The following is a 22,702-nucleotide window of genomic DNA, read 5'->3' on the forward strand; positions in this document are numbered from 1 at the left end:
AAATTTTGTTTCTGTTAACTGTAATCTTTTAAGAAGTCTTAAGGTTACCGTAATTTTATTTTTTTTTATCCAGAATTTCAAGAAAAATCACATAAAACAAAAAAAATAATAATAAAATAAAATAAAATAAAATAAAATAAAAATAAAATACAATTATCCCTTGCATTGTTCACTCAGCATTTGTTTGCTATAGTACTCTGAATATTTTGATACTTTCCCCCAGAGTTGTACTCTGTTCCCCCAAAATAGAGCTATTCACTCCAAATCTCTCGAGAGAAGTTACTGATTAGCAGGTGACCCTAAAAATAAATTTTTTTAATGCCCTTCAGTTCCATTTTCCAATAAATTGGAATTCATAGCATTTGCCTTTGAAAGGGGGGGAAGAGTCTTTGATTTAAATTGATTTTTAACCAATCCTGTAATTAACAAGAAAATGGCTGAATTGCTCAGTTAGGTTCCAATTTATAAGGAGAAATTTTGAAAGTTGTCCGTTTATTGCCCCAAAGGTAATTTACATTTCTGTGAGAATTTTCTGTAGCTGTTTTCTGTGTCCATGGCTGTAAAATGCTACAGTCATATGCACCATTTCTTGCATATTAAAAAAGTATACACTTTATCGTGCTCTTTATACAGCCCAGCAGTGTTATAGGAAAGGGAATGCCAATCCAGGGTTCTAATTAACTGAAGTGTTGTTTATAAAACTTCTTTTTAGGAAGTGTTGTTTCCTGACAACTGCACACTGCACAGTAGCAATGCTCAGCAATTCTGTTTTCAATTTAGTTTTGGTTTCCGATTAGTTCTGGCTTACATATTGTTTATATGCATTTTATGTCTGCAGGACTGAATTTTCTAAAAATGGTCTCATGGAGATCAAGTGAGTCAGTTAGTGCTAGTAACACAGAGAAGGGCAAAAACTATATGAAAAACATTGTCACTGGAAACTAAATAGGACATTCTAAAAAGACTAAATTTGGGAGAGTACTATATTTACACTATATTTATTGGTTTTCACCGATCTGAAAATTAACAATATCACAAGCTATTATTGCAAATAATGTAAGTACAGTGTACTTAAAAAGTTCCCTAACTTGAAGGTTCTTGCATTTTCTTGGATATATACTATTTATGTTTATTTCCTAATTAACGTATTTAAAGTTTATAATTAAAGGTTTAAATGTTTATGCTATATTAAGCATTGTCATATAAAGAATGCTTAAAATCAGCCAGAAACAATGACTGGTTATAATTATTCATTCCAACAAGTTATTCACATTATTTCCTATGGATAAATCTGCCCTGCTTAAAGCAGATTCACTTAGTGCACTGTTTTTACAGCCCCAATTTAGAGTACTAAGCGAGGACACATGTACAAAAATAGTATAATACAAAAACAATATAAAAATTAGGGCAACCAGAATGCCCAAGTATAAAAATAACATGTAGTGCTTTGGAGTAATGAGACCAACCAGCATATAATTTTTGAATGGAATAAATCTTTACATTTTAGGTAATATCAATTAATCCAGGCCTTCCATTTAATATTTCTATTAATGTTTTGCAATTTCTTCAAAATTTAATAAACACTCAGAAAGAATAACAACACATCAAGAAAATACATAACAAAGGTTTTCTGAAAATTGGCACTATATGTAGAGGCAACATATGATTATCTCCTAGGCAATTTGCTTTGAAATCTTAACTGATAAACTAAAAATTTCAACCATCACTTTGATTTTTGCACTAGGTTCACGATTACACTTTTATATGTGAGCCCCAAAGCCACAGATATTTAACAAAAAAATATATATAATTTCATCTACCATAGTTTTCTTCAAATTTTGTGTCACAAGGAAATAGGCTGCTTTTGTAGTATTTTTGTGTAGTCTTTTCAAAAGAATCAACAACAGCCTTCCTGAAAAGTAATATTAAAAATATATCAATGAAAAATCATCAATCATCATATTTTTAAAATTATTTAATTCTATTATTTATTCTGGTAGGTGAGAATGAATTCTGAACATATTAAAAAAGAAATTTTTTTTAAATATATATATATATTTAAAACATAAAATACATTATTTGATGTAAGCTAATACAGAATTTGCCTTCAACAATCATTTATTATAAATTAGCATTAGATAAAAACAGCTATTATAGTTTAGTGGAACTTCTTTATCACTATGGTTATATTTTATTTTAATATTAAATAATATTATTGTTCACATTAATTTTTTAATGCTAACTAATATTGGACTACTACTATATACGAGGGTTACAGGTAACCCTCGTAAAACATGACAGTTAGGTTCCTATAAAATCTGTTTGTTTGTTTGTTATTTGGTTTTTAGGAGCATTAGCAACTAAGGCCATATTGCTCCGGGGATATGTGGTGGTCATTCCCTGACCTTTCCGCATCCTCCATATTTGGTGGTCATGGGCTCGAACCCCGGTTTAATCAAGAAATGTGTGCTATGCACTGCTGCTCCTGTCCACTTGGCTACGGAGGCACCCCCTATAAAATATTGCATAGTGCAAAATCGTGTTACATGGAACTAAGAGCCAGTACAAAAAGGGGGTTACGTTTCCTGTGATACACATATGTCAGATAATGTACATTCATTTAATTTTCTTCCTCTTCATCACTGCTAAGAACAATCAAATCAGAATGTTTTCTCTGTTGCAGAATACCTTCACCTTCTAAACTTTCTTCTACAGCATCTAGATTTTGTGTATATTCTGCTCTCTTAAAAAATCAGTAATCTGGGTTTGTTTGCTTTTGCTTGATAGAGCTTTCTAAATTTCATGGTATGGAGCTAAGCATGTTTGAAGCTCCCTTTTCAACATTGTGCTCCTTTCAGTAGAAGGATCTGCATTCAAAAAATAAGATTCTAATTGTTTGGCTAAATTAAATTTTACAAGTAGTGTAAAATTTGAAACTTCAGAATTTTCATCTTCTGTGCTATCATCCTCTGAATTGATTTGGTTTACCTCCAATGCCATTTCCACCAAATCTGCTTTGCCAGCCTATTTTTCTACCAGTAATTCTTGAACATCTTCAGTAGTCATATTATCAAAACTTTGCCCTCCTACCGACTTAGCAAGTTCTACTATCACAACATTTCCATTTTCTGCCGGTTCAACCATATTTCCTGAATGAACTAACTCTGGCCATACATTTTTCCAACATACATTTAATGTTGACAGTTTTACTTCTTTGAGCGATAAAGCTATGATGCCAATACAGTCCACAATTGAAAAATGTCTCCATGCCTCCATCACTTTGATAGATTCGGAATAATTTTTTTCCAAATCCATCTAACGATTTTCTGATGTAATGAGTTTTAAAGGTAGATATAATGCCTTCATCTAATGTCGGAATTAAAGAAGTTGTATTAAGTGGTAGGAACATTAGTTCAACATTTGGATGACTTAAATCTTTTGGATGGCCTCGTGCATCCAACAGTAATAAAACTTTGAAAACTCTGATCTTTTCGCTTTAAATAGTTTTCCATAATTTAAAGAAATCCTTTAAATAAATCAGCAGTTACCAAAGCTTTTTTATTTGCTTTCCAATACACTGGTAATATGTTTTTATTTACACCTTTCATTGCATGAGGATTAGAGGATCTATAAACTAGCATAGGTTTTATCATGTAATCTCCTGATGCATTACTGAACATAAGTAACATTACACGATCTTTTACACGATGTCTTTAAAACCCAGTGCAGTTTCTCTTTTTTTTGATATAAACATTTTGTCAGGCATTTTTTCCACCAAAGACCTATCTCATTGGCATTGAAAACTTGATGTGGTGTGTATCCGTTCACTTCAATAATTTTTTGAAATTCCTCTGCATACTTCTTGGCAGCTTCATTATCAGCTAATTAAAATTTGTATCTTTGATTCTAGAAAAAATAAAGTTGCTTTTGAGCGATGCTTTTTTACTTTCCTTAGGCATAACTTAGGGATGGAATTTAATTCACAACAAAGAAATTATTCCAATACGGTTCTTAAGAACAAAGTTTAGTAATTCAAATCCAAAAAAATTTATAAATGATCAAATAAAAACCAAAAAAACCTTACAAAAACCTTAAAAGTCACAAATTGCATGCTTTGAAGTCATAATTTTTTACAATCTCAAACAAGTACAAGTTCAATAGCACAGAACACAGAGTACATGGAGACTTCCCAATAATTTTTTTACTGAACAATTAGCAAGTCAACAGCGGGGATTCACAAAAAAGAATGGAAATATTCAAAAATTACATCCAACGTATAGCAGAGTGTTTCCCGCACAAAAAAAAATACTGTGTCATACGAGGTTTTCAGCAATTTTATAACCATGTCAGAGTGAAACCGAGTACTGTGTTGTGCAAAGATTGCTGCAATCTATCAATCATGTTAGAGCAAAACCATTTTGTAGAAGTACAGTGTTATACAGGGGTTGCCTGTATATGCATAGTTTATAATTCTTATTGTTGTCTACAGCATCAACTTATCCATAAAATTTTTAAAAATATGCCATAATAAAGGCAGTCTGTGGATTTCACTCTGAGTTAAGAAAACAAAAATAAAAAATATTAGTATTGGTTGCTAGAAAATTTTTTCTGAAAAGTTAAAAAGATAAATAGTTCATGATATTTATGGAAAATAAGGTTCATATTTATAAGTTTATTCAGTCAAACCTGTACACAGATTTGAGTGAAATTCAAAGGGAGACACCAAAAAACAAGTTAAGTAGTTTAAAATGCACCACCTAGCCTGAAGACACTTATACATGACTTTTCAATACTTTTTTTGAGCACTGGCTAACCTCATAAGTTTTATATTGATTTTCATCAACTTAAAAATTTATTCCAAATACAGTTGAATCTCATTAATACAAAATTCAAGGGACCTAAATTTTCATGTTTTGTAATAACGGGGTCCCTCAAAAGTGTCAAAATTTTACCGTGTTTTTTTTGGTACAAACTATATACACCGATGAGTCAAAACATTATGACCACCTACCATTTGTATTGATCAGTAAAAAATAAATAAAATAAACATTCAATTCACTGTTAATTTCTGACAGCATTGTACTGTACACTGATGAGCCAAAACATTATGATCACCTACCTAATATGATGTTGGTCCTCAACATCTAGCCAAAACAGTTCATACCCAGCGAGGCATGGATACTACAAGATTTCTAATGGTATCTGGTACCAACATGTAACCAGCAGATCCTTTATCTCCTGTAAGGTCTCTGGTTGAGACGCCACAGATCAGAGTTGCTCTTCTAACACAAACCACAGAGGCTCGATGGGATTGATGTCTGGGGAATTTGGAGGCCAGGGCAATACCTGGAAGTCTTCCTCATGTTCCGTGAACCAGTCTCGAACAATCCGGGCAGTGTGGCATGGCGCATTATCCTGCTGAAAGACGGCACCACCAGAGGAGAATACTGTTGCCATGAAAGGGTGTATCTGGTCAGCAATGATGTTTAGGTAGGTGGTAGACATCAGAGTGCCCGGTACATGGATGACTGTACCCAGGGTATCCCGGCAGAACATTGCCCAAAGCATGACACCGCCACTACTGGCTTGTTTTTGTCCCACAGTGCATCTAGCTGCCATCACTTTCCCAGGTAAATGACGCACACATACTAGGCCGTCCACATGGGGCAACAGGAAACGTGATTCATCGGACCAGATGACCTTCTTCCAATCACTCAAGGTCCAGTTTCGATGCTCGCTTGCCCATTTTAGGCGCTGTTTCCAGTGAACCGTGGTTAGCATGGGCACTCAGAGCGGCCTGCGGCTATGCAGCCCCATTTTCAGCAGGGTTTGATGTACTGTGTGTTGTGACACATTACTCCCGTCACCAGCATTCCAATTACTGATGAGTTGCACCACAGTTGCCCTTCTGTTGCCATGTGCTATAAGGGAAAGCCTTCGCTTACCTCGAGCATCAACGAGCCGGCAGTTTGTGGGTTTTCCCTCCTAAGACCACTTTCGGTAGGTACCAACCACGGCAGACCGTGAGCATCCCACTAGCCGTGCTGTTTCGGATATGTTCTGACCCAGTTGTCTGGCCATTACAATTTGACCTTTGTCAAACTCGCTTAAGTCTGCTGCCTTTCCCATCTGAAGATCAAGAGTAACACTGATTAACGGAGCTCAGTATCAGGTGTTTTTTATACCGTGTTCCAACCCGTGCACGTGCCGTAGTTCACCTGCAGTTGCTTCGATTTGCATAACTCGCTTGTCATAATGTTTTGGCTCATCGGTGTATCTAAGAATAATAATAATAATAATAATAATATCAAAAATAAATTAATAAAATAAAAAAAATAAAAAAAAATCCTTGTCTAACAATACGGTAATAGGAATAACACATTTTAAAGATTTTATTTTACTTGTAAGATAAACTAAGAAAAAAGCAATTAAAGGAAATTAAAATATTGTACAATATATATTTTGATACATATAATATTTTAGTATCACAGTAAAAAGAATTACAATCTTAATATAAAAGGAGACATACAAACCATTAACTTTTTAATAAATTAATCTAATTTAAAGAAAGAATCCAATGTTATTTGCACAGTTTTTGTCCTATATGCATTTTTAACTACAGCACAGATGTTATCAAATGCAATGGTTGTTTCTTTATCAATGTTACTGCAAGCCAACATATTCTTTATTATATTCAATGCATTTTGGGTATCTTTTTTAGATGGCAATGTGTGTGTGTTGTGCGCTTCTTCACTTTTGCTGTCTCTGGTAACAAAAACATCATAGCTTTGTTTGGTGCTCAGCAGCTCTTCTGGTCTTGGCGTTGCAGTGGTAGCAACTTCATCATTCACCTTCACAAACTCTTCAAATTCGCGAACAAAATCCATATGCTCATTCAAATTCCTCCATTCCTCAATGTTGTTATCACATTTGTCTGCTGTACCATGTTTTTCAATGATATTCTCTCTAAAGCCACTCTTTCTGAAGCAGTTGATTACTACACTTGATGCAATATTGTCCCAAGCAATAACAAGATTACAGATAGCACCCAAGACATTCTAATTTGGCTGCAAATTGTTCCCTCCTTCTATGTTGTGGATCAAGTACCTTATCAGGCAGGCTCTGTATGCTCTCTTGTGGTTATAAATAATGCCTTGATCCAGTGGTTGCATTAAACTGGTGGTATTGGGCAGTAAAAACAACAGCCATATATAGCCATATATTTGTGAACTTAAGTGTCTCGGAAGAATTTGCTGTACAATGATCCAGAATCATCAAAATGTTCCTTTTTTCTGAAGCTATTCTTCTGTCCACTTTTGATAACCAAGACAAAATTTTTGACAGTAAGCCAAGCACTTCTATTGTCTTCGCAATCACTGGGAAGTTGGTTAACTGCTTTAAAACATCTCAGCTTGGAAAACTTACCAATCATAATTGGGCATAGTTTTGTGTTGTCATCTGAATTGCAACGTAACAGAATAGTGAGTCTTTGTTTACTTCATTTTCCACCATGACAAGACTCTCCTCAAACAGCAAATTTTATGTTTTCAGCAAATTATAAACTAAACATGTCTCATCAAGATTAAAAATATCCTTTGCCTCATATTTTGCAAGAATGGACTGTACAGAACACAACCAGTCTGTAGCCTTTTCTTTGTCGACTAATCCAGACTCCCCGCAAACATTTCGTGAAACCAAGTTATTCTGTCTTTAAATCTTTGGAGCCAGCCACTGCTGCATTTGAAGTCACTAATTCCATATTGCTCAGCTAGATAATTTGCATTTTCTTGCAAAATTGGACCTGATATTGGCAAATTAGATGCGTGCATTTATTGGTACTGCTTGAAAAGTTTTGTTTCAAGCTCCTTGTGTTTTGCACCACGAATTGGTTTCCTGTTTTTTTATCACTTCTCCAGTGTCACGCACTTCAAGTCTTTTTCGGTATTGTAGATAAAGTAGGTAAAGGAATATTCCTTTCCAATGTCCGTTTTGCTCCTTTCCATCCATCAGCCTCTTGCATAATTTTCAGGCTTAATTCCGTCTGTTTACATTTTGTCACCATAACACTGCTAGATAAGATTTAATATAAACAAATTTTAAATTAATTTAAAGACACAAGTTCTAAAAAAAACATCCACTCAGAAAAATGGCAAAAAAAAAGATAGATTGCTGTATACTGTAGCAAAAGACTCTTTGAACTGGTGTAACGATTGCAACTGATCTTAAACCTGTGGAGAGCGAGAGAGTGCATGTAAACAACTTAGAAAAAACTTTTTATTCTTTTGTTAATTTTGTTAATATGTTGTCCATATGGTTTCATAACTTGATTAATAGAACATAAATTAGGATCCTAGGCTTGTTTGCAATTTTGCGGGCTTTCTTGTGGCATGTGCTTATTATTATCAGTGGACAAATCTGTTCAAAAAAGTGATTGAAGAGATGTTTCATTATCCAGTATTCTTTTCCTGACACAAGTTCCAAAAAGCTTTTGCACAGAATTTACTCAAGTAAATTCTACGCAAAAGCTTTCAGCATACAAGAACTATAAAACATTGAGGAAGTTGGCAAAAGCCTACCTTATGTACACAGCAAAGAGGAAAATTAAGTTTACTACAAAATGTATCAATATCATATTGCAAACAGGTCACCAAGAATTGCTCCTATGCTGTACTTTCATTTCAAATAAAACACACTGCTCCTTTAACTTGTCAGTAAGCACATATATCTGTAAAGTGCTAAGCTGACTTTTTAAAAAAAAAAAAAAAAAAAAAAAAAGAAAAAAGTCAGCTTAGCACTGATAGACCTTTTCAAAGGTCTATCAGAGTGAAGAAATGATGAAAAATTCTAGTATTCCTCAATTATTGTATTTCCTTTCAATTTGCATCATTAATTGCTTTGTTAATAAAAAAGTTTGGCCTTAAACAAATAGGTGAATTACCAGATGAAATCCAACTAGCAATCACTGTCCTAGGAAAATTGCCAGTTAGGGGCAATACAGGTAAGGTTTATGTGATGATATTGGTTAAAAGTAACACTTGCGCACATTTAAAAATTCTTGTTTGAGGCTGCAAAAGCAAATATTGGCAAGATGTCTAAGGGTGGTGCTTCAAAGAAAACAGGAAGCTAATGCTAGGAAAATAAGATTAAATAACTTCAATGGGTGTTTCAAGATAGTAAACTATACAAGAATGCTTAGTCTTAATTAATGTCAGGAGTATTTTCAATAAAATTAGTGATTTCAAATCCTTGGTTAAAAAACTAACACTGACATAATAGGGATAATTGGAATTGTGGTATCATCCAAAAACAAGGAGTTTCATTATAGTATGTACAACATAATTAGGAAGGACAGGAAAGATAGACAGGATGGTAGTAGTGGGGGAGTGCAAGCAATCTAAGTGTAACACAAACTTCTGTGGATTCAGAAGTTATGCATGCTAATATAGAATCTGTGTGGTGCGAGTTAGTGAAGTAAAGGTATAATAAGAGTGGGGGTAATCCACAGATCACACAATTATGACAAGAGCCTCTACATACAGATGGAATGGGTGAGCAAGGGTAAATGTCTTATTATGGGTGATTTCAATTTGCCTTTTATTGATTAGAGCAAGTGGAAGGGAAACTTAACATAGAGGAAAAATTTTTTTAAATCAAGTAGATAATTACAATTTCTATCAGCATTAGCATTAATAGTGGCATATGATGCAAGAAAGCAAGCTTATAAAGTATCAGCCAAAATGAAAAAAAAAAAAAAAAAACAAAACCTTTCCCATTTCACTTATCCATTTGCTCTAAACGTTTGTCCAGTTCTTCCTTGAATCTATTTAAGCTATCAACTTTCACGACAGATGGAAGTTTGTTCCAGCAATCAGAAACTTGCTGCTAAAGGCAAATTTCCACACATCTGTTCTGTTGTTGTTGTTGTTGTTGTTTGTTGGATTTATTGGTGCAAGGGCTACTAAGGCCATAATGCACTTATTTCAATCTTATTTGATACATGATTGTTATATTAAATAAAAGGATTCAGATCAGGTGATATTTGTTTATCAATTTGAGGAAGGTAAAAACATCATTAATATCTTGTCGGTCTCCGAGAATCTGTTGTAAGGTAAGTTTATTAGAGGAATATAGATGTGAAGAGAAAGCTGTTTTTCGTTCTCTCAGATATAATGGGCATTCAATGATCAAGTGGTTTACTGTGAGTTGAGTTTGACAGTTGCTGCATAGTGGAGGGTCATCCTGAGTGAGTAAATAATTATGAGTTAGGTGAGTATGTCCTATTTGAATTCTAGCAAGTACTACTTCTTCCTTTCTATTGCCTCTTAGGCTTGATAGCCACTTCTTGTGATCGTTTTTAATCTGAAAAAGCTTATTGCTTTTTTCTCCCTGCCTGGATAGCCATTTTTTTCTAACATTGGTATGTATGAACACACACACACACACACACACACACACACACACACACACACACACACACACACACACACACACACACACACACACACACACACACACACACACACACACACACACCTGTTCTGCAGCTGTCTTTCCTCAATTAGAATTTATGCCCCCTCAAGTGCAAGAGGAAGAATCCCATCAGCATTGAGCTTGCTCAAACCATTCAAATCTTTACAAACCTCAATCAGATCACCTTGCAGGTACCTAGTCTCCAGATGCTGCAATTTTCAGAAATTAAGCCTTTCTTGATAAGAGCACCCCTTTGTTCCCCTCACCAATCTCGTTCCAGCAGCTTCCTAAAATGAGGCCTCCAGACCTGTATATGGTACTCAAGGTGTGGCCTGACCATTGCCTTATACAAAGGGATAATCACTTCTTATCCCTGCTAGCAAAGTTCCTCTATATCATTGATCTATATCCTTGTCTAGCAGCTCATGGGATCTTCGCCAGAGCACCTCATGAGGTGCTCTGGCGAATAGCTGAGAATTATGAAACTAATAATCTTACTTTTACATAAGTTGTTTTAGTATGATAAAAATAATGTCCTACATTCCAAGTTCACAAAAGGAAGCTGAATCATCATCCTGACTGCTGCTATTGTAACCTCATTTTGTGAGATAGTTGTGTGAACAGTACCTAATAGAATTCTGTACATACCAACTTAATTGACAAGTTAACAAAAGAAAATTTGACAACTGTAGTTGTCAAATTTCTTTAATATCATATCTCTGTACGACCTAATGGCAATACCATAAGGAAAATCAGATAAAAAATATATATGTGAGTGAGTGGATTTAGCTAGGTGGAAATTAGACTTCATTGCATTTCTGGACCCCTGTTAAAAATCAAATAATACTAATATTTCACTTATAATTTGCTATAAACAAATGGCAATATAATTATATATTTACTAATATTTTATTGCAGATAATTATTCAAGCAATCCAGGCCTCTTTCAAACTATATAAGTTGGTTATTACAAATTAAATAAGAAATATTAATAAAGTGCTTATGTGTAAACTAAATTATAGTGAAATCAGCATTTTAATTATATTTTGCAACAAACCAAAATAGTGTTTATAAATTATATGCACTATTTTGATTTCATTAAACTGCATCTGAACTTGCCTGAAAACTCCTTGGTTAAATAAGAAAGCTGCAATATGACCACAATCAACATATCTAACTTCACATCCAGGCCACAAATCTGGAAGTGATTTGATCCCTTCCCTTGGTATATATGCATCATGTTTTGCTGCTACAATAATAGTTAAAGAAGGATCCACTGGACGTGAAAAATTTCCTAAATGGGTGCACTCATCCATTATACCTCTCATAAAGTACAATGCTTCTTTTTTTGACAGTGAGTCCCAACTATTAGTCCTTTTAGAACCCATGGATTGTGTACCAAATTCACTGAATTTGGTAGATTTCAGCCTTTGAAAGGAAAGTGTTTTCTGAGGATTGCTACAATTGCTATTTATTTCAACCTTTGCTTTTTTGTTGCTGTCTACCACAGGTGTAACACTTTGATTATCAGAACATGCTGTAGAAAATGAATTATTTCTGTGTAATTCTGAATTGAGCTGCGACTGCGGAAGACAGTTGTTTTTAATATCTAGCTCCTTAACATGCTCCATACTTGCTGGATATGTCCTTACAAAATGGCACCCAGCTAAGAAAGCTTCATTCTAAAAGGATAATAAAAATAACTTTTAATAATGTTCTGGTATAATATTACAAAATACAAAAATGACAATACACTGCTTTTACCTAAGAGACAAATAAACAAATAAAAAAAGTCACAAAACATTTTCTACAACTATTAAACAATTAAACAAGAATATAATATAAGACAATCCACAGTTTCCTTATCTGCCTTTTATATACATCTTGAATGCAGCAAAACATCTGGAAAAATATTATTTAGTTAATACTAAATAATGACATATACTTACTATAATATATGTCATATACTATAGTAAGTATATGTCCAAATAATTCTCTTACATGAGACTGTATACCATATTCCAATTTCCAATTTTCTGAGTCCTCTGGGACATTATAGTAGTTTTGATACTTGTCACTCATTTGGAAAGGTCTAAATTCAAATTCCATCACACACACAAACTCAAGGAATTCTTTAAGACCTCTTCAATGAGGGTTGTAGTTAGCCATGTTAGGCACAGGAAGTAAGTTTTTTTTCCAATGAGTTATTCCAGGTATTTCAGCTCACACCATCATGCAAATTACCCTGTGAACATGTACACATACTTGTATAGACATTTATGGTGCATCAGGCCATACTGCATCAGATACCTGTATAAATGTGTATGTTCAAAGGCCAATTTAAAAAACTCAGAGTAACTCATAGGAACCCTACTCCATCTACCTGAGACTCTACATTGACTCCAGCCAACAGTAATGTTTTAATGCTAATAGTTACTCAACTTAATACATTTGCTCCTATCTATATTTGAGAGTGTTGAATGTGTCATAATTTTTGGAACGTTGAGAAATAACAAGATTCTGACAATGCATGAACCATGGTCAAAAAGTAAGTCTAAAATTCATAGCTAAAAGCAAACACTTACTTTTGGGCTAAGCTGTAAATCAGGCACTTTGCATCTTACATGAGACTGCATACCAAAACTCAAAATTTTATTGAAAGTTTATTTTGTGTACATAAACTAACCTCAACACAAGCTGAAAATAAATAAAAATGCATAACAAGCTATAACAAAAATGAATCATTAATATTAATAGCTCAGAGTTCAGTGTGCTGACAGAATCAACTAGTTCATTTCATGTGCCTTTACTTTTATATCACTTGTATACTGATCAATTAAGAATGACTTCATACATGTGTTATGGCACAGCACTTGAGGTACTATTGAATGCTTATACGCATCAGATGTGGCAAACATATTAAAACCATTTTTAAAGGTCAACAAACCAACAGCGAAGATTTCACCTTTAGAGACAGAGTAATTTTGACCAGACTCACATGTATTCTGTTGTAATAAGTTACAGACTAAACCATGAGCCAATTAGACTTAGAAAGGCTATCTGTGCATAGAAAACTTCTGTTTATTACTAATACTTCATAATCAAGTACAGCAAATTTCATTAAGAAAGTTTCACAAGTTAACCACTTCATTGCTGCATGCAGAAAACATTATGTGTATTGTATATTTAGCCTGGAACATTGGTTTTAGTCAGTTACTGTTATAAACAGTTTCTGCTACTTCATAATCAAGTATAGAAAATTTAATTAAGAAAGTTTCACAAGTCAACTACTTCATTGTTGTATGCATAGGACATTATGTGCATTGTATATTTAGCTTGGAATATAGGTTTTAGTCAGTTACTGCTAAGCAAACAGTTATACAGTTCAATTTACAGGCTAGTGCAGTTCATTACTTCACAATGCTGTTAAGGCATTGTGAAGTAATGAATTTTTTGGCCTATAATTATCCAATGTGCTACCAAAGCCAAAACTGCACAGAGATGCTGATGGTTAGTCAAAGGTTAGGAAAAAACTTGAGAATTTTAGTTGGCAATGATGGGAATCAAGTAAAGTTGTTGAATGAAAAATTTTGATAAGGAATGTAACCAATGCAATAATGAATTTATGTGGTAAGAAAATAACTTTGTCATAATAAATTCGATAAATCGAAACACTGTTTATGCACATATGCACACATTTAAACAATGCACATTTTCGAGTGGTTTCTGACAAAATTAGAGATAAGACACTCTCTCCCACACTGGGAATTAATGCTACTAAAACTCACTGGAAATCACACAGATCAAGTGGCAAATTGATAATGCATCCATCACTTAAAAAGCAGGTAACATTAAAAAAAAAAAAAAAATTGAAGCATGAACTACCAACACATAATGAAAACAATAATGACATTATAATATTTTGGTTCTTGTTTATAATGAAAGGAAATGCAAAACCTAAGCCTAATGGGATCAAGATAAGCTCCCAAGCCACTGAAATGAACACAATTTTCAAGTATCACTAATCTCTTGCAAAAAGTCTCTAAAGAAAATTTTCTCTATGCCATAAATTAATTATGATAGTATAAACTCCAAATATATCAATTCAAAAAAAAAAAAAAAAAAATTTACTCCCCGCATATTAACAAATTTGAACTGTTATGCTTTGGAGTTGCTGTTTTAAAATTTACATTACATACCCTTAAATAGATACACTTAAATAGAAATACACTTAAATACACTTAAATAGATACACTTAAATAGAAAGGGTGCAAGAATATTTGCTGATGCTATCGAGGCAGTGTTAGGTGGGTCGGAAAACTGCTAGTTTGGGGGGATACAAAGACTAATAGTTTAACAGTAACCGCAGGCAGAGGTGAAGGCGATTCTTGCACAACTTCTATTAGAATAAGAAGCGACCTGGAGCGAGGGGTGTTGGGGGTTTCAGGGACGGATGGCAGTCATCATGGAATAGTTGGGTATATGGGATGTGTTAGGGTAACCAGGAATAGGCATAGGAGCATGTATGCTTGCATGTATACCAATGCTAGAAGTATAGTAAATAAATTTGATGAATTTGAAGTGTTGGTCAAGACATCAAAGGCGGATATTGTTGGGATAGCAGAGACGTGGTGTCACAAAGATATAAGGAATGCAGAACTGGAATTTGGGGAGTACAATGTGTACAGAAAGGATAGACAGGACAGAAAGGGAGGGGGTGTTATGCTGTTAATTAAGAAAAACATAAAATCAAAGGAAGTGCACCCAGTTAATATAGATGAACAGTGCTCTGTTGAGTCAGTTTGGTGCGAGATAAGCACTGCGAAAGGAAAAATAAGGGTAGGAGTGTGTTATAGGCCTAATGACTTGAATGAGTACAATGAACAATTGTACAGAGAAATAGAGTGGGCCAGTAAATCTGAATGTCTTATAATGGGGGATTTTAACTTCCCAGATATTGACTGGAACTTGTGGGTTGGTCACTCACACACCAGTGAGACTTTTGTGGATTTATTGGATGATTGTTTTCTGCAGCAGCATGTTCGAGAGGCAACCAGAGAAAGTAACACTCTTGATCTGGTTATCAGCAGTGATCATTCGTGTATTAAGAATTTGCAGATAAAGGAACCACTAGGTGGCAGTGATCACAGTGTGCTGAAGTGGGATTTACTCAAAGAGGTAACTACCGTCAGGGGTAAAGGAAAGGGTTTTTGCTTCCGTAAAGGGGAGTACAGTGGTCTCAGACAGTTTTTAAATTCTGTACAGTGGGATCAACTGACGATGTTACCAACAGTAAATTCTAAGTGGGAAGCATTCAAGGAATTAATCGTGGAAGCTACTAGACTTTATATACCGATTAAGAAATATCGTTCAAGGTTTAGGCCTAAATGGTTATCAAATGAACTAATGAGACTCGTGACAGAGAAGAAAAATGCATGGGATGCATATAAATTATCAGGTGACGCAGAAGCCTGTGGCAGATATAAGCTAGTCTGTAATCAGGTCACAAAGGAGGTTCGGCAGGCGAAGGCGGATTACGAGAAATCTTTGGCAAAGGATGCTAAGAAAAACAGCAAGGATTTCTTTACTTATATAAACTCTAAAAGGAAGGGGATAAATATGATTGGTCCACTTGACATCGATGGTTCGACTGTTGATGATCCTGCTCAGATAGCAAACAAACTGAATGAGTATTTTGCATCTACATTCACACGTGAGGAATTATTACAGTTTGAAAATGGAAGAAGGTTATCAAATTGTAGCAGTGTGCTTAATGATTTTGTAATAACTGAGAGCAAAGTGGAGGAGAAATTGTTGAAGTTAAACATAAGAAAGGCACCTGGGGTGGATGGGATCTATCCAGTTATTTTAAAGGAGGCGGCAAAGCAACTAAGCAAACCCTTAGCCATAATTATGAGAGCATCCTTGGACTCAGGGGAGGTTCCCACGGACTGGAGATGTGCAAATGTGTCCCCAATTCACAAAGGTGGATCGAAGGGTGACACGAGTAATTACAGACCAGTTAGTTTAACTTCTGTTCCGGGTAAAATAATGGAGTCACTGGTTAAAGATGCATTGCAGGATCATCTAGACAAGACTGCAGCAATAATTCAAACACAGCATGGGTTTGTTAAGGGAAAGTCTTGTCTGACAAATTTGATTGGTTATTATGATGTGGTCACAAAGGAACTGGATGCGAAAAATAATTTTGATATCATATACTTGGATTTCAGGAAAGCTTTTGACACTGTTGCGCATGGAAGACTACTGTACAAATTGGAGCAGAATGGTATTAAGGGTAAGTTGCTACAATGGATAAAAGGATGGTTAAGTGGGAGAAGACAGAGGGTGGTAATCAATGGGTGCTGCTCTTCATGGACTAATGTTATTAGTGGAGTCCCACAGGGTTCGGTGTTGGGTCCACTGTTGTTTTGTGTATTTATCAATGATATTGATGAAGGTATATCAGGCTTAATGTCGAAGTTTGCAGATGACACAAAGGTTGGCAGGGTTGTTAATGACAGTAATGGCAGTGTGCTACTGCAACAGGATCTAGATAATTTGGGCAGATGGGCTAAGAAGTGGCAACTGAAGTTCAACCTTGACAAATGCAAAGTACTGCATATGGGTAGAAGTAACCCCAGAGAAACGTACCAACTGTGTGGTACTACACTTAAGGTGGTAGAAAATGAAAAAGACCTGGGAGTAATTGTGCAGTCAGATATGAAGTTTTCTGAGCAATGCAGACAGGCTGCTAGGGCAGGTCATGGGGTTTTGTCAATGATATATAGGAATTTTGCTAGCAGGGAAAAGGAGGTGATTGTCCCTCTGTATAAGGCAATGGTCAGGCCACGCCTTGAGTACTGCGTACAGGTCTGGAGGCCTCATTTTAGGAAGGATGTAGATTTGCTTGAGCGTGTACAGAGAAGAGCAACACGATTGGTGAGGGGAATGAAGGGATTCTCTTACCAAGAGAGGCTTAAGTTCTGCAAATTGCAGTGGCTGGAGACTAGGCACCTGCGCGGTGATCTGATTGAGGTCTATAAGGCCTTGAATGGGTTGAGCACGCTGAATTCTGATGGGATCCTTCCACTTGTTCAGATTACGAACCTACGGGGACATAAGTTCAAATTAAGAAAGGACAGATGTAGAATAGATGTGCGGAAATTTGCCTTTAGCCAGCGGGTGGTTAATTGCTGGAACAAACTTCCATCTGTCGTTGTGGAAGTTGATAGGTTAAATAAATTTAAGGAGGAACTGGACAGGCATTTGGAGGGAATGGCGTGATGATTTTTTTTTTTTTTTTTTTTTTTTTTGGCTGATGCTGCATAAGCTCCTACATTTGCTTTCTTGCATCATGTGCCACTACTACTACTACTACTACTACCCTTGTTACTTGAATAGTTTCTGCTTAATAGGCTGATGGCATTAACATTTAACCACCCTTCATACTCTTCTTGAAAGAGTACTAAAAGTTACCAGCAAGAAGCAAATAGTTTTACTACAAGAGAGAAATTAATGCCTCTCAGTAGAAATTTTTATTGCTGCAATTATTGGTGAATTAAATATTTCAACATGGTATTTCAGTAATTTAACATTGCTTAATATTTCTCAGTAAATCATCAGCTTTTAAGCTTTATGTTTTAAACTAAACCTTCCTAGAAGGATTTCATAGTAAATGACTTACCTCATCAGGAAAATGCACCAGTTTTCTAATTTCATCTTTGTAGACATGATCTGAAAAATACTGGGTTTCTAGAATGTGCCAAGGAATAGCACCACTCATTACACCCTGTAAATAATAAACAATTTAAATCACATAAATTTAAATTCAGTAGAGATATCTAATCTGTACTTAAAATTTCCATAAAGAAATATTATCAATTCTAAAGTAATGAATATTATTTATAATTTTTAAGTAATGCTCTCTTCCTTTCCATTAAAAATTTATACTTTTTCTGTTAATTATCCCATTAAGAATTCCTAAATAAAATTAAGTAAATAAAATTTGATAATAAATTCTAACAGTCAGAAATCTGAATAAAATAAAAATAAAAGCCAATATTGACTTTTTACTGTTTTAAAGCATCAGAAATTTTTTTTGCAAACCTGAGTAAATACACATGAAGCTGTGGTCCAAGAAAGACAGGGAATAATTGCAAGAGGTTTAGGCCAGTTACATCCAGCTATAGAAGCCATCTAAACAAAAGAAAGAATATTTCAAAATATTACAGCTTCATATAAAAAAAATAATAATAAATAAATAAAAAACAATAAAGAATTAAAGTGGAGAACTTTAAATCCATTTGCCAGGCAGTTGCCTAATGAATAAAATTCCCTTCAAAAAGGCCAAAGTAAAAATCAAAGCCTTATGTTGCTAGTCCTCTATTTGTTTCTATTTACAACATCATTCAATATCAAAACCAATATTTCATAACAGTTTCCCATATGAGTTACAAATTCATATTAACTGCAATGAAATAAACCAACCATCTATGACTGAAACTTTATTAAAATCATAATAAATAAAATAAGACAGGATAAAATTTTGTTGTAAAACTAAAATACACTGAAAATTGTAGAGCTAAAAGCAATAAAAAGTGATATATAAAAATAAAATACATGAAATATTACAAATTAAAAGTGATAAAACAACAGTAGCTTTCAAAGGCGACCGCCTCTTTTATCCAAGTAAAACTTGACTGTCATGGTACATCCTTAAATAATATCAGAAGGATCATGGCTCACAGCACATGTTACTGTAAGAGCAGCGGCATTATCCTCCACACATGCATGGAGACCAGAAATGGCTCGGAAGCGTGCCAGGCGGAACCGTTCATCCCATCCAAGAATTACGGTTTCAAAGAGGGGATGAATATGGACTCCCCTATTTGATGGTATTATGTTCTGAAGAATAAATCTGCAAGCTCTCAAGCCATTTCCAGTTCCAATACCTATGTGAATGATCAACGATGATGCATTGCCTGAAGAAATTTGGTGGTTCTCCTCTCAGAAGTATTCCGCCACAGCAGATTTCCCATGATCTGGAGTCTTTGTTAAGCTAATATGTTTCTTTAATACGACCTTGAAACCTGCATTTTTTCTCTCCAACATAGCATTCCCCATATCTTCAAACAGGCCTATGGGACTGGGAAATTCTATACTGCAGTAATTAGACTCAAACACCAGCCAAGCTATTAAAAATTTTACTATAAAATAAAATAAAATAAAATACAAAAATAAAATATAATAAAATACTATAATACAATATCGGGAGACTAAACTATTACAATAAAATAAAATAAATTACGATAAAACAATTAAAAACACCCAATTGGATCTAACATTTCATTTTTAAAAGGTGCCTCCGTAGCCAGGTGGGAAGGAGCAGCAGTGCGTAGCACAGGCTTCTTGATTAGACCGGGGTTCGAGCCCGTCACCACTAAATACGGAGGATGCGGAAAGGTCAGGGAATGACCACCGCATATCACGGAGCAATATGGCCTTAGTTGCTAATGCTCCTAAAAAAAAAAAAACCAACCAACCAAATTCATTTTTAATTTCACCTTTTAAAGAACATAAATGATCTGAATAATTCTTAAGATCATTCTCGGTGAGAGATTCATTGATTTCAGTTAACTCTTGCATACCATGAAATTGTTTTCTCATTAAATTGTTTTCAGATATTTCCAGTTTTTAAATGAAGGCTTTTAATAGGCATTTGCAGTCTATCACCGTAATTAATTTTCCTTGAAGTTGAAGTGATACTTCATAAGTTTTTGAAAAATCCAAGCCATATAGTATATGTTGTTTTTGTGTTTACTGATCTCATTTGCTAAATCTGTCTCCCCTTTGCTTTCTAAAAAACTAATTATCATATCAAAAAGGTTCACAAATCTTGTTAGACAGTTTCCTTTAGAAAAAACATCTGACTTCTGTTTGTAAAAGGAGCCTCAAATGCTGTTCTTCGTTAACAACACAAAATTTTCTGAAAAGGCAATCATATTTGCTATGTGACTTTATTTTATTGATGGTTTTAATAATATTACTGAGAGATTGATAAAGAATTGGACTAATATTTTTTGCAACCAGATGTATGTTGGTGCACAATGCAGTGTATTGCAATAACTTCAGGGCATACTTCCTTTAGGTGGGTTATAAAACCTTTGTCTTCAAACCATGGAGGTAGCACCATCAATGGAACAGGATACCAAAATTTCCAATGGTACTTGTTTTTCATCAAACCATGCTTTTACAGTAGCAAAAATGGATGTTCCAGTACAGTCTGTTTCTATAGATTTTACAAACAACATCTCTTCTTGCAATTTACAATCATCATCAAAATAATGAACTTATGCCATTAGAAGCACCTGATTTTCAGTAACTATGGATTCATCAATCCAAATGAAAAATTTTCTCATTTTTAGTTTGTCAATTAGCTACTCTTCAATGTTAACTGACATCTCATCAATTTGTCTTAGAATTGAATTGTTGCTCAATGGCAATACTTTTAAAATACTGGAAGGATTTTGATGCATCACTGTTGAAATTAGTCTCTAATGTGGGTCGTATAACACTTTCAGCAACTGTATGAGCATTACCAGTTTTTGCAATGATTTCTGCAATTTTATAAGATGCAATCATTCCATTGTCATTTTTGTTTGTGTGTTCTTAAATAAGGAAGTAATAGTGTTATGTTGCTCAAAATTCTGTTTTAAAATTTTAAAATATTCAATATGTTTATCAACTTTATCAGGATGTTTCCTTTTTAAGTGATCTAAAAGTCTTGATGGTTTCATAGCTTCATTTGAAAAAGAACTATTACACATAAGACATATAGGCTGTCTTGAGTCAAATGGGTTTTCAATAAAACCATAAGCTAGATATTTATCCAGATACTATTGACACTTTTTCTTTCCAGCACTTGACATGATTGACAATGGGTTGAATAACATACAAAGAATTAAATAATAAAATATATAAGCTATTTTCATTTAACTCTCATAGCCCATGTCACTCACATGTCAAATTTCACCATGGATGAAAAATAAACAACTTCCACAAGGAAACAACAAATCAATACTAATTATCGCTTAGAAAGTAGAAACAACAGACTGAAAAGTTTCCTCATCCCATCCAAAAGAATAACTAAAGAAGAGAAGAACAAAAGAATAAATAAATAAACCACACCCACCATGGGGTGTGGTTTATATATTTAGCTACGACCTTGGTTTGCCGCCAAGGTCATCGCTATTGGAAAGGCAAATGCCAACAATTGCGGAGACTACCTCTGAAAGCACTTAGGTATGAAAGCAAAGTTGGTTGAATTAATGACGCCCACTATCTTCCTTTTATCAAAATTTCTCAGTCATTCTTAATATAATATACCTATATGTTAAAAATCAGTCGTCTTGGGGGGAAAAGAAAATCCAATGAGAGAAATTAAATATTAAGGAATAAGATGTAGTCGGGTAGGGATGAACTTTGGAATACCACAAACCATTGCATAGCAATGATTTTTTTGCCCCCCCCCCCACGCCCAAAACCAATTTTCGCTCCCTTGGGGCGATATTGCCCCTGTTGAGAATCCCTGCTCTACAGGATGGTGTTTGATAAATCATTGATAGTATTAGTATTAGTAAGGACCACAAGGTGCAAGGAAGCCTAAGGCTTATACTGCACCAGCCAAAAAAAAAGAAAAGAAAAAAGGAGTAATATAATAACAAAAAAAATTAAATAAAATACATAATTAATAAATAATAAAAGAAAAGGAAATAGACAATCTATGTGCATCTGAATAGGTAACTATTCAGCTGACCTTTGAATTTTCCCAAACTGTCAGCCTCTACCATCCATGTAGGTAACTTATTCCAGTAATTTAAAACTCGCTGGCTAAAATAAAACTTCTGACAATCCAGTCTAATCATCTCCCCACTGTAACTTGAATTTATGGTCCCTAGTTCTAGAATCATTTATAACTGCAAAAATTTCATCCTCACTCATTTTACTTTTGTCTCCCAGAAGCCTTAAACACCTCAATCAGGTCTCCTCTAAGGTGCCTAGTTCCCAAGCTGTGCAACCCACATATTCAGTCTTTTCTCATACAGATGCCCTTTTGCTGATCTCACTAAGCGAGTAACCAGCCTTTGGACTCTTTCAAGAAGCTCTTTTTTTTAGGTGCAGTCTCCATACTTGAAAGTATTCCAAGTGTGACCTAACAATAGTGTTATAT

The 22,702-nt window shown here is 34.5% G+C and overlaps 1 protein-coding gene across 4 annotated transcripts in view; it reads right to left on the reverse strand.

Annotated features, from left to right (window-relative positions):
• Window positions 1-1,587: 1,587 nt before the first annotated feature.
• Window positions 1,588-22,702, reverse strand: part of LOC150080737 (cardiolipin-specific deacylase, mitochondrial) — a 132,383-nt gene continuing 111,268 nt past the window's right edge. For all 4 annotated transcript variants that reach the window (XM_090381018.1, XM_090381016.1, XM_090381019.1 and 1 more), the window contains 4 exons: window positions 18,580-18,669; window positions 18,158-18,262; window positions 11,590-12,152; window positions 1,588-1,912 (listed from right to left, as the gene is read on the reverse strand). In XM_090381018.1, coding sequence (XP_090237144.1) covers window positions 1,813-1,912; window positions 11,590-12,152; window positions 18,158-18,262; window positions 18,580-18,669 — 858 coding nt within the window. In that variant the 3' untranslated portion in view covers window positions 1,588-1,812. The remainder of the gene's footprint in view (window positions 1,913-11,589; window positions 12,153-18,157; window positions 18,263-18,579; window positions 18,670-22,702) is intronic.

The sequence above is a fragment of the Mastigoproctus giganteus genome, chromosome 9 (genome assembly GCF_048544385.1).
Source record: "Mastigoproctus giganteus isolate SK-2022 chromosome 9, ASM4854438v1, whole genome shotgun sequence".
NCBI classification, from domain to species: domain Eukaryota; kingdom Metazoa; phylum Arthropoda; class Arachnida; order Uropygi; family Thelyphonidae; genus Mastigoproctus; species Mastigoproctus giganteus.